Here is a 23,673-nt window from a genome sequence, read left to right on the forward strand (position 1 = left end):
CTCTAGATTGTAGTAAAAGTGCTAGTTGGCCATTGTAACTTCTCTGTCTTGATTCAGAAATAGAGAAAAAGAATTTGTTTCTCATTTTTCTCAAGAAGATGACCTCGTATACTGCTCCAGTTTTCCTGGTTTGATGCTAATGTTGGGAATTCAGCACGAGGCACAAGATTGGATATTCTTCATCAATTATTCACAAAAAAGTCTCAAAGCTGTCCGGTACAATGGGAACAAATATCCTTCCACACCTCTTGGATCTTCAGTAAATTTGAAAGAGACGTATGATCCTTTAAGATTTATTCTGGACAAGCTTAATTACAAAGAGGCTGTACCAAGAAGTCCAGCACCCTACGTGAATGGGACAGTCATACAAAAGACAAGCAGTGGACTTACAAAACCTATTCAAGTATAACATTAAAAAGGAAAACATATTATTTGATTCTTTTGTGGACGAGTGAAATCTCCTGCCTCCACTTCACATAGCATTTAGTATTATGAAATAATTTATTAAAGCTTTATCTGAAGACAGTGACAGTTTCAAGTATGTGACAAATAAGTTTCCACATCAATAAGAAGCAATGCTGAAAGTAAGAGTTTTCATCAACCCTGACATTTGGAAACTAATGAAAAATGGTTCAAATGGCTCTGAGCTCTATGGGACTTAACATCTAAGATCATCAGTCCCCTATAACTTAGAACTACTTAAACCTAACTAACCTAAGGACTACACACATCCATGCCCGAGGCAGGATTCGAACCTGTGACCGTAGCGGTCACGAAGTTCCAGACTGAAGCGTCTAGAACCGCTCGGCCACACCGGCCGGCAGAAACTAATGAAAGATAAAACACTTGAAAACAAAAAGAAAGGTATAAAAAGATCAGCTTTGATACACTGTAAATAAGCTGAAAATAATTTTTTGGGAAATAAGCACTTCCTGGGTTCCAATGACAGTTATTTTCCACAAAATCTATGTGCTACAAGTAAGGAACAGGGAGAAAGATTCCATCAAGACATTAAAGAAATAGAATGAAGGTACCAGGGCCAATGGGATGTTGGGATGTCATTGTGACAGCTGACTATTGCTGGTTGTGACAGGGGGAAACACTACTATCGAACTTAACATAGAAAGAAAAACATGAGAATCACCAAAAATGATACAAAATTGCAAAGTACAAATTTGTAGACCAGTGTAATGAGAAATTTTAATACGAAAGTAGGGCAAACATCAAAGGAAATATACTTCAGTGGAAAAGTTTGGTTAAGACAGCAGACATCACACCACACAACCAGCCTGACTTGACAGACATCATAAAATAGGAGACTGCAGAGAAGAACACATTTGCCTTTAACGTAAGACTTCAGAATGTATGTATGTAGAAGGAAACAAACAGAAAATACTTAAAAAAGAAAAATAAGACAGTCTCAATTGCAGACTGCATTATTTCAAGAAATTCGTAACCAGTTGCTGTGCCAGGTGTCCAGCATGGAATGGAACCATTTTTTAAACAGAAAATAAATTTGTCGGGTACCAAATAGGACTAATGATATATTTGGGTATATTTTATCAAACAATATGCAAACTGTATAGGATGTGGCAATCTTAAAGCATTCAGGAACAAAATGGGGAGTAAAGCCAGACACAAAATTAGAAAGGAACAGGGCAAAAAGTCAGAGAAACAGATTCACTAGGCAAGAAGGTAAGAAATGTAGCTTAAGAATATGGTATATTTAAGAACACTGAGGTACACCAGGTGAAATAAAGCGGCAAAGTCAACTGCTTAGGAAATGAAGATTATACAGAAATATTTTTAATTTTAGAAACATTGTAGCAGAAACAGATGGAAAGGAACAGAAAAGGGAAAAATTACAAATGACTTTGATTTGTTTGTATCAAAATGCCTTTTTACCCTGCATGCTAGCCCTGAAGACATAGTGCTGGTGTACTCACCTTTGGTAACGGTGAGCCCTGCTACAATGCTAGTTTCCTCCAAAGGTAAAGCCCAGTACGACTGCAACTCTGTGAAAACTGCACCACGTGCCTGCACAACATCCAAGGGATATGTGCGAGTGGCCACTCGGCTCGGACGTCCAGTCTTCACAAAATGCTCCTCAACAGATACTTGTCGACCAACAGAAGACAATAACCTCCACTCTCCAGTAAGTTGAGGTGCTGACATTGGGAATCTGCAACAATTCCCCATTGCTTCACATAACTAAGAAGCAAAGTAGTCTCACTACAACACATAATTAATTAAAAACTGATGACATCTTCAATATAATTTTGAATTTACTCTCAATTTGAAAACCGAGACTTGTACCGATTACACTTATACATTTGTACTCTTTAAGTCACTGCGTAGCCCATCATATCACTTGCTACTGGATGTTCTTTCTATTGTGTTCACAAAAGATAATACTTCCACAAGACGATAAAAAAAAGTTAATTACATTCATGTGAACAACAATATTTAAGGCACTGACTCCATTTCTTCTATTCACCTGAAAATGGTGTGCACAATTTACTTTCCTACACAATTTCTGTGTTATTTATGAAATCAAATATTCACTGTTAAATTACAAGCCTCTTACAACCACAGAATGTGACATAGGTGTCTTGTCCATTGTAAGACTATAGCCATTCTAAAAAAATTAATCGGAAGTCATAATATTCATTACATTAAATTTGCAGATAGTTTGCATTAAGGTTTGGCAGACATGACTGACTGCACTTTTGTCATGAAAGGGCATGGATTTACCTTTTTGCATTCAAATATTCTTGTACTGTGTTTCAAACTTTTTCCTTGGAGCAGGACAGATTGCTACTCACCGTATAAAGGTAATGTTGAATCACAGATGCACAACAAAATGACTGTAATACATTTAAGCTTCTGGCGCTTAGGCAGCCAGAGACAGTGGTTATGTACACTCCTGGAAATTGAAATAAGAACACCGTGAATTCATTGTCCCAGGAAGGGGAAACTTTATTGACACATTCCTGGGGTCAGATACATCACATGATCACACTGACAGAACCACAGGCACATAGACACAGGCAACAGAGCATGCACAATGTTGGCACTAGTACAGTGTATATCCACCTTTCGCAGCAATGCAGGCTGCTATTCTCCCATGGAGACGATCGTAGAGATGCTGGATGTAGTCCTGTGGAACGGCTTGCCATGCCATTTCCACCTGGCGCCTCAGTTGGACCAGCGTTCGTGCTGGACGTGCAGACCGCGTGAGACGACGCTTCATCCAGTCCCAAACATGCTCAATGGGGGACAGATCCGGAGATCTTGCTGGCCAGGGTAGTTGACTTACACCTTCTAGAGCACGTTGGGTAGCACGGGATACATGCGGACGTGCATTGTCCTGTTGGAACAGCAAGTTCCCTTGCCGGTCTAGGAATGGTAGAACGATGGGTTCGATGACGGTTTGGATGTACCGTGCACTATTCAGTGTCCCCTCGACGATCACCAGTGGTGTACGGCCAGTGTAGGAGATCGCTCCCCACACCATGATGCCGGGTGTTGGCCCTGTGTGCCTCGGTCGTATGCAGTCCTGATTGTGGCGCTCACCTGCACGGCGCCAAACACGCATACGACCATCATTGGCACCAAGGCAGAAGCGACTCTCATCGCTGAAGACGACACGTCTCCATTCGTCCCTCCATTCACGCCAGTCGCGACACCACTGGAGGCGGGCTGCACGATGTTGGGGCGTGAGCGGAAGACGGCCTAACGGTGTGCGGGACCGTAGCCCAGCTTCATGGAGACGGTTGCGAATGGTCCTCGCCGATACCCCAGGAGCAACAGTGTCCCTAATTTGCTGGGAAGTGGCGGTGCGGTCCCCTACGGCACTGCGTAGGATCCTACGGTCTTGGCGTGCATCCGTGCGTCGCTGCGGTCCGGTCCCAGGTCGACGGGCACGTGCACCTTCCGCCGACCACTGGCGACAACATCGATGTACTGTGGAGACCTCACGCCCCACGTGTTGAGCAATTCGGCAGTACGTCCACCCGGCCTCCCGCATGCCCACAATACGCCCTCGCTCAAAGTCCGTCAACTGCACATACGGTTCACGTCCAAGCTGTCGCGGCATGCTACCAGTGTTAAAGACTGCGATGGAGCTCCGTATGCCACGGCAAACTGGCTGACACTGACGGCGGCGGTGCACAAATGCTGCGCAGCTAGCGCCATTCGACGGCCAACACCGCGGTTCCTGGTGTGTCCGCTGTGCCGTGCGTGTGATCATTGCTTGTACAGCCCTCTCGCAGTGTCCGGAGCAAGTATGGTGGGTCTGACACACCAGTGTCAATGTGTTCTTTTTTCCATTTCCAGGAGTGTATATATGAGTTGTGCTTGTGAAATTTGTGTGTGCTTTCTACTTTAGAAGAAGGCCTTGTTGCCAAAAGCTTAAATGTATAGCAGTCTTTTTGTTGTAAAGATCTGCAACTCAACATCATCTCTATTTTCTGAGTAGCAAAGTACCCTTTTCACAGCATTGTTGTTATTCCATCTTGGATTTTCCATTGTATAATTTTTTCAATGGTGTAGCAAATTTGCTTTAACCAAATTTTGCAAGATCTGGAGGCAATAATAGATGGTCCTACACATCCTACCTGGATTTCTACCAGCCCATCCTATTAACGCATGCATCATGAAATCTAAGGTTTTCATTCAGAAGCACAATGCTACAATGAAAGACATGCGCAGGAAAACAGGCTAACCCTCAAATGTAAAAACTTAGAGATAAGTGCTGCCATCTGTTGCTGGTATAGGAATTATCAAAACTGACATTGGTGTCACCCGTAAATATCACATTAGGATGTAATACAATGCAGAGAATTTCTTGCATTTCACTAGATACGATTTCTGTAATGTCAAAAATGGACTAACCTTCCGCTACAATCTGGCTTCCCTCCAGAGAAAAGAAGCTGACCAACTGAGTAACAGGATACCCAATACTGTGCTGTATGATAAACAAACAGCAAATAATTAACTCTAGTTTGAAATGGTTTGGGGGCTAAGATACATTATATTGGAATTAATAAAAGTGTAAGGGGTCCCGGGTTCGATTACCGGCGGGGTCAGGGATTTTTCCTGCCTCGAGATGACTGGGTGGTGTTGTGTCGTCTTCATCATCATCATTCATCCCCATTACGGTCGGAGGAAGGCAACGGCAAACCACCTCCATTAGGACCTTGCCTAGTAAGGCGGTGCGGGTCTCCCGCATCGTTCCCCTACGCTCTGTAAAGAAGCACGGGACTGCATTTCCATTTCAAACACAAAATATAATCCTTGTGTAATATTTAATATTAATCACTTTATGACCCTATTTTAGCATGTTTGAAGTGTTCAGTTGGCACATTCAGTACTGAATACAAAAAATGAACATGGTGAATGTAGAAATGGGAAACTTTGATGAAAGTGTGAAAAATCAATGGAAATTGTCAAAAGAAGAAGTGTAAACCACAGAACTGGCGCAAAGAAGTTGAGAACAAGAAGCAAAACTGTGGTAAAGAGTACAGTAATTATAAAGGTGTAGTGAAAAAGGTAAAATCGCAAGATACAGATTGAGCCTACGCAAGAAAATGTTTTGAGGTTGTACCTGCAGGTACACAGGAGAAGTTGTTTTGTTATTTCCAAAATCTAAGCAACAATGATTTTCAAAATTCTTATATGTTTGGGTGTGTGAATATGTATCCTGTGAAGTGGAGGTAAACTGATGATCCAGAGAGGAGTGGGCGACAGACAGCCAACATCTATAAGGTTACTGTAGGTGAAGTAGACATTCAGATTTGTAAGAAAGCTTGTCTAGCAATCTTTGGTATAAGCAGTGGACACCTATTCCGTGTGAATCAACAAAAGAAAACATCTGGAACTCCTGAATTTAGTTTCTGTGTTTCATTAGGCAACAAAACACCAGACACACACTCACATTGATAAATTTGTATGTAACTTGACATTAAAAGCTAAATATTTTATGTAAAGTGGGTAAGTGGGGGAGACGCAACAATTGCCCAAATAAATGCAATGAGGAGGACCACGAATGTTCATGGACTCACGTATGAGTAAATAGTTTTCCTATGCAGTCAAGTCGCTAATCCAGGAAAAAGAATCCCAACATCATGTATCTGTGTGCGGATCTAAACATTAGCAAAAATGTACAGTCTTTATCAAGATAAGTGCAAAGACAGCAACAACAGTTTTTCAATATTGGCTTTTATCACCACCTTAAGATGCGAATTTCATGTGAGAAAAATGGTCAGAAAAAGAAAGAACTAGAATCAAAACAGAACTTCCCGGTTAAACAGTCTACTAATGCCAATGAAAATCTGAAAATGGACTCATAATATTCACAAACTTATAATTCTGTTATGGTCCTTACTTTCATCAATATGTGCATTGTCTTGCAACATCAGAATATGATAGTGGCCATTAGCTCAATATAGTTGAGCCATACGTGTTTTGTTACCTCTAATTTCCCCTTTTACAGTACTTTTTACTACAGTTAAGTATTAATGTACCTCTTTATTAATTATTATTTTTCATGTTACATTCCAATACAAAGGATATTAAAGATCAGACACAATAACTGGTCCTACTGCATGGATTTCTGTTTAAAACATAAGAATACAATAGATCAATATTTTTCTTCCAGCCTCATTTATGCAACCCCCTTTTTCTCCATTTATAAATACTGTGAGTTAGCCCATTTTTCCCCGCATGTCTTCAATGAGTGTCTTTGTCCTGTCACTATGGCTGTATAACTGTAATCACTGAATCAATCAGTTTAAAGAGTAATGCCAATATCCCATATTATCTATGGGTTCCTTTCATCATATTCCATTTAGTGGAACATCAACATCGTGGCAGATGGAAGTAATAAACATTTTCCAACATAGAGAGTGTGGCTATATCTATTAAAGTGAATTTGTTTTTATTTTAATTATGTAGAGATGAGCCTTTATATCTTTCAACCACTATTTTACTATCTTTCTCTAAAAACCGGCAAAAAATGAACTCATTGAAAACCTTACCTCTCATGCCATTTACCAGAGTCCAAACACAATGTGATGTGTATCACATACCTATGCAACATTTCTTGCACAGATAATATTGTCATTAAATACATGAAATGTTTTTGCAGTTGCGACTATGGACTGCCATCAGCTGTATAATGGAATGACGACAATGAAAATTTGTACTGGTCCAGGACTGAACCTGGACTTATTAATTTATTACTAGATCTGTGTCATTTACCAGTCATGACTGAACAGACTGCATCAAGATTAATTACATAAATATATTTACAATTTCCTGCTTATCGCGAGCGGTCATGTTACCGTTTGGCTATCCATACACAACTCATGGCCAGACACAAACTTCCATGCATTGTCAACTATATGGCAACATCCTGGACTCGTACAACCATTATGTATATTATGTATGTATGTATGTCCCAAGGAACTATACATCGTAATTCGGAATAACACAGGCAGTGCATTATTATCTGCTGACACTGGGTAAGTAACTTTCAAGTAAAATGTCTCCCCTGTGTGGGAATATACATAATGGATGTACACGTACAGGATGTTGACACATGGTTGACAACTTATGAAAGTTTAGGTCTAGTCACGAGTTGTGCTCTGGTAACTAAATGGTAAGGCGAACGCTTGCAATAAGAGAGAAATCCGAATTCAAGTCCCAGTCTAGCAAAAATTTTCATTGTCGTCATTCCATTATACAGCTGGTGGTAGTCCATATTCATAACTGTGAATACATTTAATGTAATTCATCATGGCTGTAGTCATTACAGTGCCTGTCCCTTCTGACATACATGCATGTCCGAAGGAACTTTACACCATAATTCGGAATAACACAGGCACTGCAATATTGCATAATATTATCATTATTCCTACCACACAATAATGTGACAAAAAACACTGTCAGTTATGCTGTTAGTTTATTGATCAATAAGATAGCATTCTGCAAGAAATTTGAAATAGGAGACACCATTCTGATACCTGGTCATACGTTTACAGTTTATCGATGATTGTAATCGCAGCATAATTTTGGCCAAAATGATGTTTCAGCACCTCAACGGAATTTTTTTGAACTTACTAGAACAAGTCGTCACCAGAGATTTAAGATAGTATACATGTTTTAAATCTTAAAGTAACTATAATTTGCACTTTGCTGGCACCAGTGAACGTGGCAATGGGTGACCAACGTGATGCGATGAACAGGAGTGTGGGCAAGGTACTGTGTACCTATAAAAACATGTTAATGTATGGAATATCTCAATGAGAAAATTTAAGTTTTAAGAAATTTCATTTCTAGATACACAAGTCTAAACCCAAAACTTCAGCTCACTGAGCAGCTACAATGCAACTGTTGAATGTTGCAGCTGCCATCAGTTGAAAACATGATGCCACCCTCAAGAAGACTACTGACTGGTGCCAGTATGTATCAAGCAGAGCTAGGGAGCAAAGCGACACCACTATAGGAACAAACCATAGCACCTGTTGTTCATATTAAAACTTGTGGTTGTATTGCTCTGATTAAAAGAAATTAGGTTTCAAAAACTTGAATTTCAGAACAGTACTTTGTGAAAAATGATTTATCATTATACTTTTTATCACTAGTTTTCAAAAACCACAAGGGTTTCAAGAGGTGTGTTCCTGCACCTAAAATTTTAGAAATCATTCATTTTATAATGAGTACAATGTGGTCTTCTACAGGATGTGTCATAAGTAATGGTCAATATTCAAGGATATGAACCCAGGATCATTCGAAACAAAAAAGTCAAGTACACATGGACTCTAAAACACATATCTTAAGAACTATGAGCAATTCTTGATCTTTGATACTGTGAAACAAATCTCTTCTACTACAAGCTCTTTGTTTTCCATATTTTGCAAAGTGGTAGTACAGACCAAAACAAGAAAAAAATGTCCAGTAAACATGTACCCTATAATGCATACCTTAAAAGTTATGAGCACTTGTTCATTAAAAGAGTTTTATTCCAAAGTAGCAAAGAGGAGCAAGTGCTCATACCTCTAAAGGTATGCATTTTACAGCACAAAATACACAAAATGCGGAAAGCAAAGGTTGGTTGTTGTGGGGGAGGAGACCAGACAGCGAGGTCATCGGTCTCATCAGATTAGGGAAGGACAGGGAAGGAAGTCAGCTGTGCCCTTTCAAAGGAGCGATTTAGGGAAATCATGGAAGACCTAAATCAGGATGGCCGGACGCGGGATTAAACCGTCGTCCTCCCAAATGCGAGTCCAGTGTGCTAACCACTGGGCCACCTCACTTGGTTGGAAAGCAAAGAGCTTGCATTAGAAGAGATTTGTTGCACAGTATCAAAGATCAAGAATTGCTCATAGAATTTTAGAGCCCATGTGTACTTGACCTTTTCATTTGAATGATCATTCCTGTCATATCCCCGAATATTGACCTTCACTTCTGAAACATGGTGAATATTTTTCAAGTGCAGCAGACTTTAGCACAAAGTACTTGCACAAGCAAAACAGGAGGAAAGAAAAGCCTACATGTGCTTTTGCACGTTGCTTGTTTATTTCTTCTGGAGTCATTCTGGAAATGAAATACTGTTGTCAATTGATCATTTAGCTGGCATGTAATGACAGAGAAGTACTAGTAGTAGTAGTATGGTATTTTGCCTTATGGCAGATCTTGTCATGGGTTAAACCTCTTCCACTTTTGTCTGCCCATGACAGAAAACAGTTAAAACTATGGTCACCCCTAAACCTAAGGAACTTCACAGAGAAAATTAATATGCTATACAAAAATCACTTATTGTCTAGTGCTGTAACTGAAAAAACTAGCCATATTGCATGGAGGATGCATTATATTCAGCTGCAGAAATCCCCTCTGAATCACAAAGCTTTGTAGCACTCGATATTTAGAGGCAGTCAGGAGTAAAATCAGTTGTTTTTTTACAAATATCAATTAAGAACACTTTGAAGCTTGACACATCTCATTTGTTCTGGTTAGAGCAAATGTAATTTTTTTTCTTCATGGCAGAGTTTAAAAACATCTACTGTTCATGTACTGGCATCAATAGATGAAAGAAATTTCCTTAAAATTTATCATACATTCTATGTCATGTCTAGTTACTGAATGATAAGCTGCATTTAATCACATGTAAATAGTTCATAAAAACAAAACAAAAAAGTTACAATTTGTTTACAATCCAGTTCTGACACAAATGATACATTAGCTACCTTAGTACGACATTTAAAACTCTTAATGTATCATTAATAGCTGTACATGAAAGACTGCAGAATGTAAATAAAGATGGCTTTATCCGTCATATTTCAACATCTCAAAAACATTCTTTACACATATCCCAATTACTATTAAATGGCACTGTGGAAGACTGTAGAAAGTAAGTGACTGTCTGAAAATAAAAACTATAAATCCAGTTGAACATCAAGTTCCAAATTTCATTTTCCATTTCAAATCTAAATTCAAAATTTTATTCTTTTATTATCTAATTTCTAAACAAGCCATTCAGATCAGACATGGATATGGCTAGCCATCAATATATCCAAAATTTATATTCTGTGACATATTGTGCAATGATTCTAATTTTTTCTTCCTTGAATAGCATTCTTGACATTCCAAGAAGACATCAGTTCACTTTACCATACGTTTTCTAGCTATCAACATTTGTTTTATTTTGTTAAAGAAAATGACCCACTTTACTTTTCTTATAAAAAGCATATTTTGAATCAATTCACTTTATTTTGCACAATGTCAATGTCTTTGTTATGATTTAGCTTACTAGGCAGATTAGAACTGTGTACTTGACATAAATTCAAACTCATTTTTTCTGGGAATGCTTAACAAAATAAGCCATTGGAGAAGAGTATAGAAATCCTCCTCATAACAAATATTTGCATTTGTTTATCTCCAAGTATTAGTTTGCCAGGTTAGCCAAGATCAGTACACACACCACTATGACAGAACGTTTCAATTCAGAGATGGTAATATAATGATGAGAAATGGAATGGAATATAACCAAGTTAAAGTTGTACTATGCTATAAATAAATTTTTTATGAATTACCGAGTAGCACTGTGTATGCTTGTGGTTTTGCTCATCAATAAATTAACTTGTGATATGAGTCAAAAATATACTTACAAATAGGAAAATTGGATGATATGTTTTTGGGTTTTCAGTTAACTGACAATTCTAATTTGCATACAAATATTTCAAATACTAATCTAGGCATTTTCTTAAGGTATCCTGAACAGTGATTTTATTTGTGCACACTGCATGGACTCCAACTAACATGGTTCAAATCCAGATAGGGAACAGACCAAAATCACTGCTTGGAGCATCTGAAGATAATTAGGTCAGCAGGCAAAATTTTTCTTTTAACTCAGTTGGAAACCCTATCAATCTTACTGAAAAATCTTGTAAATAACAAAACTTATTCTTTGGAGTGACTATTTTGTGTTTTGTCATCCTTAAAATCAGTGTAGCACCTCACCAAAAACATGAATGGAACATACACTTAGTTATATGTGGGTTGTTAGATCTTTGGGATCTGTAAGAAAATAATACCCAAAATTAAAATGATTAAATAAAGATATAAAAGGCTTACATTTTACAGGCAGCAGACAAATACATACTAAAAGGCAGGAAAATGTTAACTTTGAAAACTAGCAAAAGGAAAACAGACACTTTCTGAAAACCAGAGGAGACGAACGGCAGAAAGACAGCTGAAATTTCATAAATATGGCAAACAACTAGAGGAATAAACGAGAACGATTGGTAGTGACAGAATTACAGGGAAGAAGAAGCAAATACTGGGCAAGATGCCAAAAACATATTTGATACTATGAGATATCACAAATTTATATGAGAGAAATGGAGAATTGAGAACATGTCCATGCCATTACCAGTGATATCCACAAACAGGGCAAAAGTGGGTGTTATATGCTATAAGAGATGTATTTTTGTAATATCAGTTTCCCCACAATAAGTTACTGGATACTGAATGTAAGACTTTTCTATTATTGTTATTACATCAAATTGGTTTATGACTATGAGCTAAAAGAGAAAAAAAAGTAAAAAATGATTTAAGGAAAAGTGAGTTTATGAAATTTTATTAACACATTTCACATAATACTGGGTACAAAGAGAAATATTACACAGAAAAACTGTTGCAACAAAAGCAAATATTTTATCAACACTTAGTAGGTGGTAGGAAATATGAGAATGGGCAACGGATTTTCAAACTCTCTTGTGAAGTACAGACACTTTCTCTCAGTTTGTTTGATGCAGCCACCTTCTGAGTGAATTGCTTACTCTCTTGCTAGACGGATGTCTGATGGGCTGGCACCCATGGGAATCCCATGCTTCTGTAGTATCTGTATGACAGTCTCTTGTGCCTCTGGACTGTAGCTGTCAAAGTCGAAGACGTTGCGAACTACACTTACCAAGCCCTCGTGTGGGAAAACCTGCACAGAAATAAAATCTCAGTTGAATACTAAATTATTTCCTTTGATGACCTTACTACATTTTAAATTCTGCAACTAATATTTCACAACACATTCATGTTTTAGTGGCAATTCAGCTAACAATGTACTGAACAACAAAAATATATGCAAATGATGCAGTTTTTGTTTTTTTCGTGATTGAGCTGAACTATCCTGTACACTCTTAAATTATTAATTTACAACTGTGATCACACAACAGACAAAATTAAAATAAGTGAGATATACTTCATTATTTTACAGTATTACAGATTGCACCCTCAGACTTTGAGGACATTTGCCCAAATTGTTGGTTGAAAGATAATATGAGGGGGAAAAACAATTTTGCTATCAGTTCAGAAAAAAAAGCAAAAGAAGAAAAAGCTGAAAAGTGAACACAACTATTATACATTGCTAATTACAATCAAAGTTTTGTTTCTACTGAATAAAATTATATTTTGCACCTGTTATTCATTCTGGCTACCAAACTACTGGGTGATATTGTCCCACTCCCTTCTAAAGATGGTTTTCACCTCTCGCACGGTTTGAGGACACAGTGTTCATTGATAAACACATCTGCCAATAGCACCCCAGGTACAATCTATAGTGTTTACAGCTAGGGAGTACACAGACCATTCCATATGTTCCAAATCTTCACTTTCCAGTGTATTCCACACCTCAGCAGTACTGTGTAGGTGGGCACTGTTCTCCATATACAGAAAGTAGGACCTACGGCAACCTCTAAACAGACGAATGTGATAAACAATAATCTCCCTGTGATACCACTGTGCTTTAACAGTACCTCATGCAAGGATATGAAGCAGTCTTCAGCCATCGTGCATAATGCCTCCGCACACAATAGCATCTAGGCCATACCCATGAGGCTCATGAACATTTTGTAGTCGGTAACATGTTACCCTTTCTCTCACACCATCTGGTGGCCAGAATCACTTGCCACAGTGAAGCGGGATTCGTCAGAGAAAATCAGTCTGGACCACTAATGCCGACCCTGACCAACATGCTCCCTACACCAATGAACTCTTTCTCAACAATGGCATGGTTGAAGGGGGAACTATTTAACAGGCTTCTGAGCATGCAGACCAGCCTGATTTAATTACTGCAAAATCGTTCTGGCTGAGACAATTGTACCGGTAGCGGTCACAAGGTCTGCAGCAATCTGCCTATGAGTGAGATGTCTTTTTCCTTTCCGCAACTAGGGGTATACGTCAACCCTCTTGGAGTGTGGTGCTTAGTCTTTGCTCAGCGGCATGCTTTCACATAGCATTTCTACTTTCAATGACCTTTTAATCATGAGATGATACTTTTGAACACATCCATTACTGTGTCCACTGTAGTGACACTGACTGGCTTCAAGCCACCCAACTGCTCATCTGTAATTGTAAGCACTAAAATGATGTCTTGCAGACATGTTGCTGTACTGCACAGAATGTTGCACTAATCAGTTCCACAACAACCTTCGTCAAACACTGTACTGCATAAACTGTCAAATACAAACTTAGAGTTCATGCACAGGCTTCGCTGCACTTAATACATCCCACCCTCTACCTTTCCTTTTACTATCACTGGTTGAGTGTTGTGTAGCTGGTTGGGTGTTTCGTACCAGGTGTCAGTTGTTCCTTAACAGGTGTCAGTTGTTCCTTAGCAGTAGTCAAGCACTGTATTATCTCACCTGATAAGTTACTTTCATCATGTCAGAAAGAAAATCAAATATGATCTCCTTATGTTCTAAGTTAAATTTAACTAGCATTACCTACTATAGAAGAGGAACTGAAATGTACCACCTAATCAGACTACAGTAAGCACATAGGCATCTACGAGGGTGGTTTGAAAAGTTCTCGGAACGGAATAAAAAAAAGTACTTACATCACTGAAACTTTTTTTATTTTTCAATGTAGTCTCCTTATAGATTAATGCACTTGGTCCAACGATGTTCCAGTGCCTTGATCCCATCTCAAAAATGAGTTTCCTCCAGGCCTGCAAAATAATTGTCAACTCTGTCTATCAATTCTTTGTTTGAAATGAATCTTTGTCCACCAAGGGAAATTTTCAGTTTTGGGAAGAGTCGGAAGTCTGACGGAGCCAAATCAGGTGAATAAGGCAGCTGTGGCAACAATTTATACCTTAGTTCGTGTGATTTTGCCATGGCGACAGAACATGTTTCTGATCCAGCATCAAGAGTCGCGGAATCCATCTTGCAGATAATTTTTTCATTTCTAATTCTTCAGTTAAAATGTGATATACCCTTTCAGATGACATCTGGCAAGCATGAGCAATTTCACACACTTTCAACTGGCAATCCTTCATGACCATTTTGTGCACTTTTGCAATGATTTCTGGAGTAGTGACACATCTTGGCCCATCTAAGCTCTCTCAACCAACTGAAAATTCATTTGTCCATTTGGCAACAGTTGAATATGAAGTAGCAGAGAACCCGTGTATTCTTGCAACTGGCATGAATGTTCTTTGCTTTCATACTTTTCTTTACAAAGTACTTAATCACTGCTCAAATCTCGATTTTTGTCCATCTTCACAAATCATTACACACGAACAACAATAAAGCTGTCATCACCACAGCTCTCTTCCGAGAGCACTGACATGGCACGTGTTTATAGGCAACAGTCCAATGAATATCACGTGAATAACTCATTGTGCTAGTGTTGACCTCTTGTGGTGATTCAGAGAACTTTTCATACCACCCTCATAAACTGTTATTCTTCCTGCACTACATAAGCAGGTGGAAAGGGAAGAAACCCAAATTTGTGGTACAATGCAAAATATCCTTTGCCAAGCACTTCACAGGAGTATGCAGAGTACCTGGCTGACACACACACTCACACTCACACACACACACACACACACACACACACACACACACACACAGAGAGAGAGAGAGAGAGAGAGAGAGAGAGAGAGAGAGAGAGAGAGAGAGAAAAGAGGGGATAGGAAAAAAAAGGGAAAAAAATCTTTCAGTTTCAAGGGGTGATTTTTCCAGAAATTGCTTTTCTTTATTTGGTGATATTTTTATTTGTTATGCAATCTATTTCTAATACTTGACACTATTTTCACTGTTTGGCAACTTACTTCCATCACTGAATAATCTCTTCTCTTTCTCTGTGACAATTGTTTTTCCTTGTTTCTCAATAATTTAGTTTCTGGATTGATCCCTTAACTTAACATTTTTTATTAATGAAAAACACCCTGTAATGAATGACATTACATGCAGACATATAAAGACAGCTTTTAAAACTCAAAATAATGAGTTACAAAATTTTGAAGATCACCAATAATAAAATCCAGAGTATACTCATGCACTGGACTTCAAGTGAAATATCCTGAAATTCGACACCTTTTTTTAGTTTCTGTGTAACTATGAAGTCTAACCATGTATTTCACAATGGTTTCCTGTGAACATCAATCTTGGAGGAGCTGGCTGGAGCTTGGTGGATGTATTTATTTCAATACTACTGATGAGCACTTGTCATTCAACTGACAAAATGTTATCACTTTCAGTCTCTAATGAAGTAACATCACATTCTTTTTAACATTCTGAGCTGCTTAATTCAATGTCAAACTCAGGATCACTATAGCATTGCCTAACAACGGTACAGAAGAATTTCTGAAAGCATGCATTTTGTTGTCAAGTATCCTCAGCTACACACAGTAAAGACCTCAACCAAAACATGACAGACAGACTAAAAATGTAGTACCAGATGCTCTCTAGTGGCAGAACACTTAACTAACAGTGCTGAAATGGACATAAGTGGAGTTTTAATTTTTTGAAGGTCTTTACTTAAGTTGCCAGAGTATACTCAGGTGAGATGACTCGGGCTTTTAAGTGAAGGGGTTAACTACTGTTCCTCAGCATCTAGTGATTTTCTCCTGTCCTCTTGCAGTCTTATTTGCTTTTCAACAATATTTATGGTGTATTTAACAACTACCTCTTGTTGTCGCATTATTTTACAGTAAATTATTTTATGCGTATTTCCCTGGTGGCCAATTTTCAGAAGCTCTTCACCTTGTTCTACTCTTGTTTCTCTTTCATACTCTCTTTCTCTTTCATATCTCTTGTTTCCATTTACCCTAATCCTATATCTCAGTGCCCATCCTCTTTCCACAAACATATGCTTGCCATTTGCAAACAGCACTTAACACTTGTCTTCAAGTCATGTTTAACATCTAGTATTCCCCTAACAGTCTCACATTAAAACTTCCCATCCCTTGATCCATATTTCCACCAATTACTCCTTAAATTCTAAATTGTTCAGTTTTCAAACCATACCCACCTTGTCCTTGACATAAACACTGTCTCTGACGAAATCACTTCCAACAGCTGTAGTCTGTCTAAAATCCTCCACTTTTCACCCCCAGATCTGGGTCTACAACCTGAAAAAGCTATACACTCTTTCATTTAAATAACTCTAAAGTGGTTTCTTTCTCACACATTCTTACAGCTAATATGTACAACACTACCCCCAACACCACCTTTCCCTCCTCCTACCCAACAAGGCCACCTTGGCCTCCCTCTTTAATCTTCTGGACCCAGCATATCTTTCAGCCAAGGCCAACCACAACTGAAATCAAGCTCTCATCCAAGCTGTGTAAGATGCTCCAATGACAATTGTTTACTGCACTCACTGCAAATTGTACTTCATATCAGCATAAAGTATGCCTACTGCCTAGATTCTCAGACCAAAATTAGTTCTTTTAGAGGACTGGCTAAATTATTGATGACAGCTAGCAGTACACACAGGATGGAAGCATATCTTAGTATTTTGGAGCCGAGTGAAAAGTCAATGATTTTGAGAATTCCTTGCATGTGATTTCTTAACCCCTAAAAATGGAACGTATTCACCAGATGAAGGACGCAACTGCTCAAGTGATACAGTACACGTGGCAGCCATATGGGTTTTTATTGAGATTATAGGAACCAATTCATAAGGTTGATGATGAATCACATGTCATAATGAGAGAAATGAGTAGATTAGTCATGTTAATACTACATAAGAACTTTCATTCTTGTAAACACGACAAAGAAAATTGAGTATAAAATTACTTAATTGCAGGAGCATCCATGGTAAGGTACCAGAATTACCCTCAATTATTAAGTGAGGTTACAAACCCCCCCCCCTCCCCCCCCGCCACACACACACACACACACACACGGCACCAGATGGAGACATGATGCCAGTGCTGCATTTCGGCAGGTGGACTAGGTTGAAGTGGTGGTTGTGTCAGGTGAGATGGATAGAGGAAGAGAGAGGCGGAAGGCAGGGATGGGGGTTGGGGCTAGGTGGCTAGCGGCTCAGGAGGCAGCTATTTTGTTGGCTAGGAATTCAGGAGGAAGGGATGCCACATGCGTGAGCTAGGCATGTGATGTATGACAATGGCCACAATCAGAGCTATAGGGCATCACAAAAGTTGTGCACGATCACACTGGTTGGAACCGGTGAAGCATAAACATAGCAAAGACGAGACGGAAAGCATAGGAAAAATGTGGTCAGACAATACAGCAAAGGCAAAGCAGATATAAATTATGAGACAGTAACAAAGGATGGATGACACAAGATTTAGGATGGATGGGAGCCACCAAGTAATAAAATTTTGTTGAAAAGTTCTAGCAGAATGTAAGTACTTTACCAGTAACAGAAACCACTCACCAAAAAGCAGAAGTGTTGAGTCATCAACAGCTACACCAAAAAAATTGTCTGTCCTCAACTACTCAATGTCCGCTTTTCAGCAAGTGGTCTCATTTACTTCTAAAGTATTTACTTTCTACCAGAACTTTCCTACAGAATTATCTCACTTATTACAGGTAATAGTGTCTGTGTAGAAAGAAGAAGCTAGCTGAAATGGGAAGTTAACTGCAGTGAAGTCTTAAATTTATATTGGAATATTTATTGCAAGCGAACATCAAATACCAATGATTGCAAACTATTTATTGTTGTAAAGAATTGGACAAATCTAGTAAAGTTGTTTCAGATTCCTAATGTGACATTATCTGAGTGATGATAAGCATCAAACCCACCCAGACAGCATTCTGTATTAAAGAACTCATTTCCGACACAGGAAGGTGCATGCCACTCCAGTTCGAATCTGCCCGGCGGATTAAACTCAACTGTCAGTTGCAGTTTTTAGGTGGTCTAACACATTCCACTATGTGAATACGGGGCTGGTACCTACATTCCACTTCAGATACATGCTACACAAACATTTAGAAAACTTACTCACACTTGCACACAGAATTTACTCTCGATGCAGATGGAGTACATAGATTCTGTCCTGGGGATGAAAGGAGAATGATAACCTTGGATGATTAGTGTCCCTAATTCCATAATCAGCAGCAGCAGTCAGGTAAGCATCAAACATGGTTGAAACAAGGTAAGTGAATGCTTTTGTAAAAAGATACCTCAGAGGATTTAGTGGCAGAGTTCTTCTGTAAACGTCTTCAGAATAATCTCGTTTGAATGCCTATCCCATGTTACCACTCTACAGATGGCACACTGAAATCTGCCCATATTACAATAGCATCATCAGAAAATTTACTTGTTAAATTCTCTAATTTTCTGGTGATTTAGATTTCCTAGTAACTAAAAGGGTCAAGTTTTTAGAATCCGTTAATATAGAGGACAGCGCCAGTTACCTTAAAACTGTCATAGCGTCAATGGCTATAGGTCTGAGTAAAATAAAATTCACAGAAAGTTAGAAAAATATTTTTACTTAGCAAGAATGACAGCCAAAAAAACTGAAAAGTGTCTGAACAGTCAGCATCAGATATTTAGTGAAGAGAGAAATGTCATTCTGGGAATGAGATATTCCATTTTTCCGCTTTCCATTGGCCAACAACAGATGTCCTTGAGCTAAACTAGTTAGTAAGTAGGAAGCACCCCACTTTCAGGAGGGAAATATATTGAATCTAATGGCAACAAATAGACCTGATGTCTTTGAGGATGTCCACACTGAAAGTGATATCAATGAGCATGACAAGGTTGCGGCAACAATGATTATGAAAGAACAAAGGACAACTAAAGCAAACAGAAAGATATATATGTTCAGTAAACTAGATAAAAAATCAGTAGTGTCATATCTTAACAAGGAACGTAAAATTTTCAACACAGGTCAGGAGAATGTAGAGGAACCCTGCTTCAAGTTTAAATTAATAGTTGACCATGTACTGGATAGATATGTACCTAGTAGAACAGTTTATGGGAGGGACCTCCACAGCATACAGTCACAGTAAAGAAATTTCTAAAGGAAGAGAGATTACTGCATAACATATGTAAAACAAAGCATAGGGCTGTAGGTAGAGAGATGCTGAATGAAACCTGTTTGGCTGACAAGACAGCAATGCATAATGCCTTCAATGACTACCATCGCAGAATATTGCCAAATGACATTTCACAAAATCCAAATAAATTCTGGTCATATGTAAAGGCTCGTAGTGGTACCACAGTTAGTGTCCAGACCCTACTGAATGAGACAGGAACTGAAATTGAGGGTAGCAAAGGAAAAGCTGAAACACTTAACTCCATTTTAAAATGTTCCTTTACAAAGGATAACTCAGAAAAATTGCCCCAATTTAATCCTCATACCACTGAAAAGGTGAATGAAATGAATATTAGTGTCAGTGGTGTTGAGAAAGACCCGAAATCATTAATACTGAACAAAGTTCAAAGGCTTAATGGAATCCCTGTCAGATTATATACTGAATTTGCGGCTGAGTTAGCACCTCTTCTCCTAAAATCTATGTAGATCCCTTGAACAAAAAACCATGCCCAGTTCTGGGAAAAAGGCACAGGTCACACATGTCTACAAGAAGGGTAGTTGAAGTTATCCACAAAACTACCAAACAGTATGCCTGACAGCAATTTGTTGTGGAATCTTAGAACATATTCTGAGCTCAGACATAATAAGGTATCTTGAAAAGAATAACCTTCTGAATGCCAACCAGCTTGGATTTCGAAAACATTGATCATGTTGTGGGCTTTCAAAATAATAAAAGAAATGAGGTGGTGTGATGGCCCTCAACGACGTTCCCTCCGACTCAGAGTTGCAATATTAATAGTGTTGGCTGGTTTCGTTGTCTAGGGGCTGGGATACATAGTTGTCGCATTACAGGCCAAATACTGCTGAGTCTACAGTATACAATGAATACAATAAGATTATACACATGAATTCAATGGCCGGAGGTTTCTGTCACTCGGCAATTGCAAATTATGAAAGTAACATATAAATTTATAAATGAAAGATTGCAATTAAATAAAATCTGCAGGTACTATTTTAACGACTTTAAATGATGAGTATGATAGCAGAAGTACTTTTGAGAATGTGGTATATTTCTGCAAAACACTTATTGGTGTCAATGGTCCAAAAATTAAATAAAACATAAGTTGAATGAAAGGGAAACAATAGATTCCTACTGCATGTAATTAGTTATCAACAACAACATAGCTCATGAGATATTCACTTCTAAATGCACACTATGTCCTCACTGTAGAAGCCACGGAAATCTCACAAGTTTACAAGTCAGATCTCTGAAGTATTTCTATCTCTTGTGATCACACGCAAACTGCTCCCCACTCTCCAAGTCTTTCCCGCGACTGTGCTTCTGTCGCGCCGTACTGTCCAAGACTTCCCTTGTGCCATGCCGTACTGTCCAGAACTCTCCTTGTCCTGTGCCGAACAGTCCAGCACTGCCACCTTGTTCCGAACTGCCCTCGTGTCCTCTCTCAAAAAGATGCTCCTACCCAACCTCCATATGTATCTCTTAGTAACGAGCGCTGTGATTGGCTAGAGCGCTCCCTCCATGTCTCCAAGTCAATGTGCACTCACAAAAATATTGAAACACATACAAAATACTGGATTTACATTTAAATAACTTGAAATTAAATAAATATTCCTACGGCTGGATCATAAACACTCTCTAACACACATTATTAAATACATAAACAAATTAAATAGACATATATCAAAGGAATAGCAAGTAAAAGTATGCCAGTAGCGTAACGTCTCTGTGCTTTCTAACAAACAGTAAATAACTGACCAGTTTCTTCATGAATAGTATACATTGGTTATAAACAAAGACATAGATGAATAAATATATTTATAAGCATGCAGCTACCGTTTTTTCATGAAACTGTGGAGTACTTATGGCCTGATGTGATCGATAGTATTCCACCACTTTGACCTCCAATAACTCATGTACTGCTTGATAGGTTCCTGGGAATTACGCCGGATAATATTGTAGAAACCACACAATATTTCAGCGAGACAACTGCCCGCCATCTTCAGGTGCTACTGTTGTGTCGCTGAGAAGCATGCCAATTTATGTGCTGGCTTTCTAGAACAGCGCAGGCGCCAGCGGGGCATAATGTCATCAAAGACCAATCGTAGACAGCTGTCTACGGCGTAGTTCCCGGGAACCTATCAAGCAGATGCAGTGCCGGGAAAGCCTCAAACCGCAACTCATGTACTATTCAAGTTACATGCCTATAATTTGTACCAATTTAGGTTTACATTAATAGCTTTTTAAAGACAAGTCGATCGACGAAATTGGATGAAGCATTTAAATTTTGGAAATTTGTTGCTGGGTGTTACTTTTATAATTTACCGTCAGATACTAAACTTTAAACTAATAAAGATATTGAAAATCTGATTACACCATCAGAATCGTTGTGAAAATAATGGTAATGTACATGTTTCTTTTTGAGGTATCATGATTCATCTGGCAGCTATTAATTTCTATACGAACTGTGAAATGTCTGCCATTAAGGTTTCACAAAGTCCGCAATCTTCGGCACTCCCAGTGTCTCCTTCATCAATACAGTGTCACAATGGAATTCCCAGCCACGCGGCTGGACCATGCCCTGGGGCTAACCCTCTTGTCCCGCTAACATTCAGCACAACGTGTTTGCTGCGGGACCCCGGCTGGCCGAGCGGCCTGTGCGGCCATGCCAACTCACATCTTAGAATATTTTCAGGGTGCCACATTTCGCCTGTTACCTCAAAGTGAGAAACCCAACTTGAACTTTTCTCACATGACATACTGAAAGCTTTTGATCAAGGCAACCAAGTACATGAAGTGTTTCTTGATTGCCGAAAAGCATTTGACTCAGTACTGCACCTATGCTCATTGTCCAAGTATGATCATATGGGGTACCAAGTGAAATTTGTGATTGGATTGGGGACTTTTTGGTAGGGAGGACACAGCATGTTATCTTGGATGGAGAGTCATCATCAGATGTAGAAGTAACTTCAGGTGTGCCCAAGGGAAGTGTGTTAGGATTCCTGCTGCTCATGTTGTATATTAATGAAAAAACTATACTAAACTCCTCCCGAACAAGCCATGAAGGCCCAATGGTACTGACTGGCCACTGTGTCATCCTCAGCTCATAGGCACCACTGGATGCAGATATAGAGGGGCATGTGGTCAGCACACCGCTCTCCAGGCCGTATGTCAGTTTCCAAGACGGGAGCCACTACTGCTTGAGCAATAGCTCCTCAGTTTGCCTCACAAGGGCTGAATGCACCCTGTTTGCCAACAGCGCTCGGCACACCGGATGGTGACCCATCCAAGTGCTAGCCCAGGCCGACAGCGCTTAACTTCGTTGATCTGACAGGAACCTGAATTAAGAATGTGGCAAGGCCGTTGGCACTGTATATTAATGACCTTGCAGATAATATTAATAGTAAAATGGGGAAGTGTCCAGGCATCTCAGAGTAAACCAAAGGGATGTTGTTCGGACATGGAGGAGATACAGAGAGACAGTAATTGTCGATGACATGCCTCGCTCAGGCCGCCCAAGAGCTACTACTGCAGTGTATGACCACTACCTATGGACTGTGACTCAGAGGAACCCTGAATGCAATGCCATCATGTTGAATAATGCTTTTTGTGGAGCCACAGGACGTTGTGTTATGACTCAAACAGTGCACAATAGGCTGCATGATGTGCAACTTCACTCCTGACGTCCATGACGAGGTCCGTCTTTGCATCCACGACACCATGCAGTGCGGTACAGATGGGCCCAACAACATGCCAAATGGACCGCTCAGCATTGGCATCATGTTCTCTACACCGATGAGTGTCTTCGACGAGACAATTGTCAGAGACATGTTTGGAGGCAATCCGGTCAGGCTGAACG

General features: G+C 39.2%; 1 protein-coding gene across 1 annotated transcript in view; it reads right to left on the bottom strand.

The window, feature by feature from the left end:
• LOC126094492 (von Willebrand factor A domain-containing protein 8) overlaps positions 1 to 23,673 on the bottom strand; it is a 268,216-nt gene that overhangs the window by 92,933 nt on the left and 151,610 nt on the right. Inside the window, exons 19-20 of the mRNA XM_049908901.1 lie at positions 12,345 to 12,496; positions 1,947 to 2,182 (exon numbers count right to left, since the gene is read on the bottom strand). Coding sequence (XP_049764858.1) covers positions 1,947 to 2,182; positions 12,345 to 12,496 — 388 coding nt within the window. The remainder of the gene's footprint in view (positions 1 to 1,946; positions 2,183 to 12,344; positions 12,497 to 23,673) is intronic.

This window comes from Schistocerca cancellata, chromosome 8, assembly GCF_023864275.1.
Source record: "Schistocerca cancellata isolate TAMUIC-IGC-003103 chromosome 8, iqSchCanc2.1, whole genome shotgun sequence".
NCBI lineage: Eukaryota > Metazoa > Arthropoda > Insecta > Orthoptera > Acrididae > Schistocerca > Schistocerca cancellata.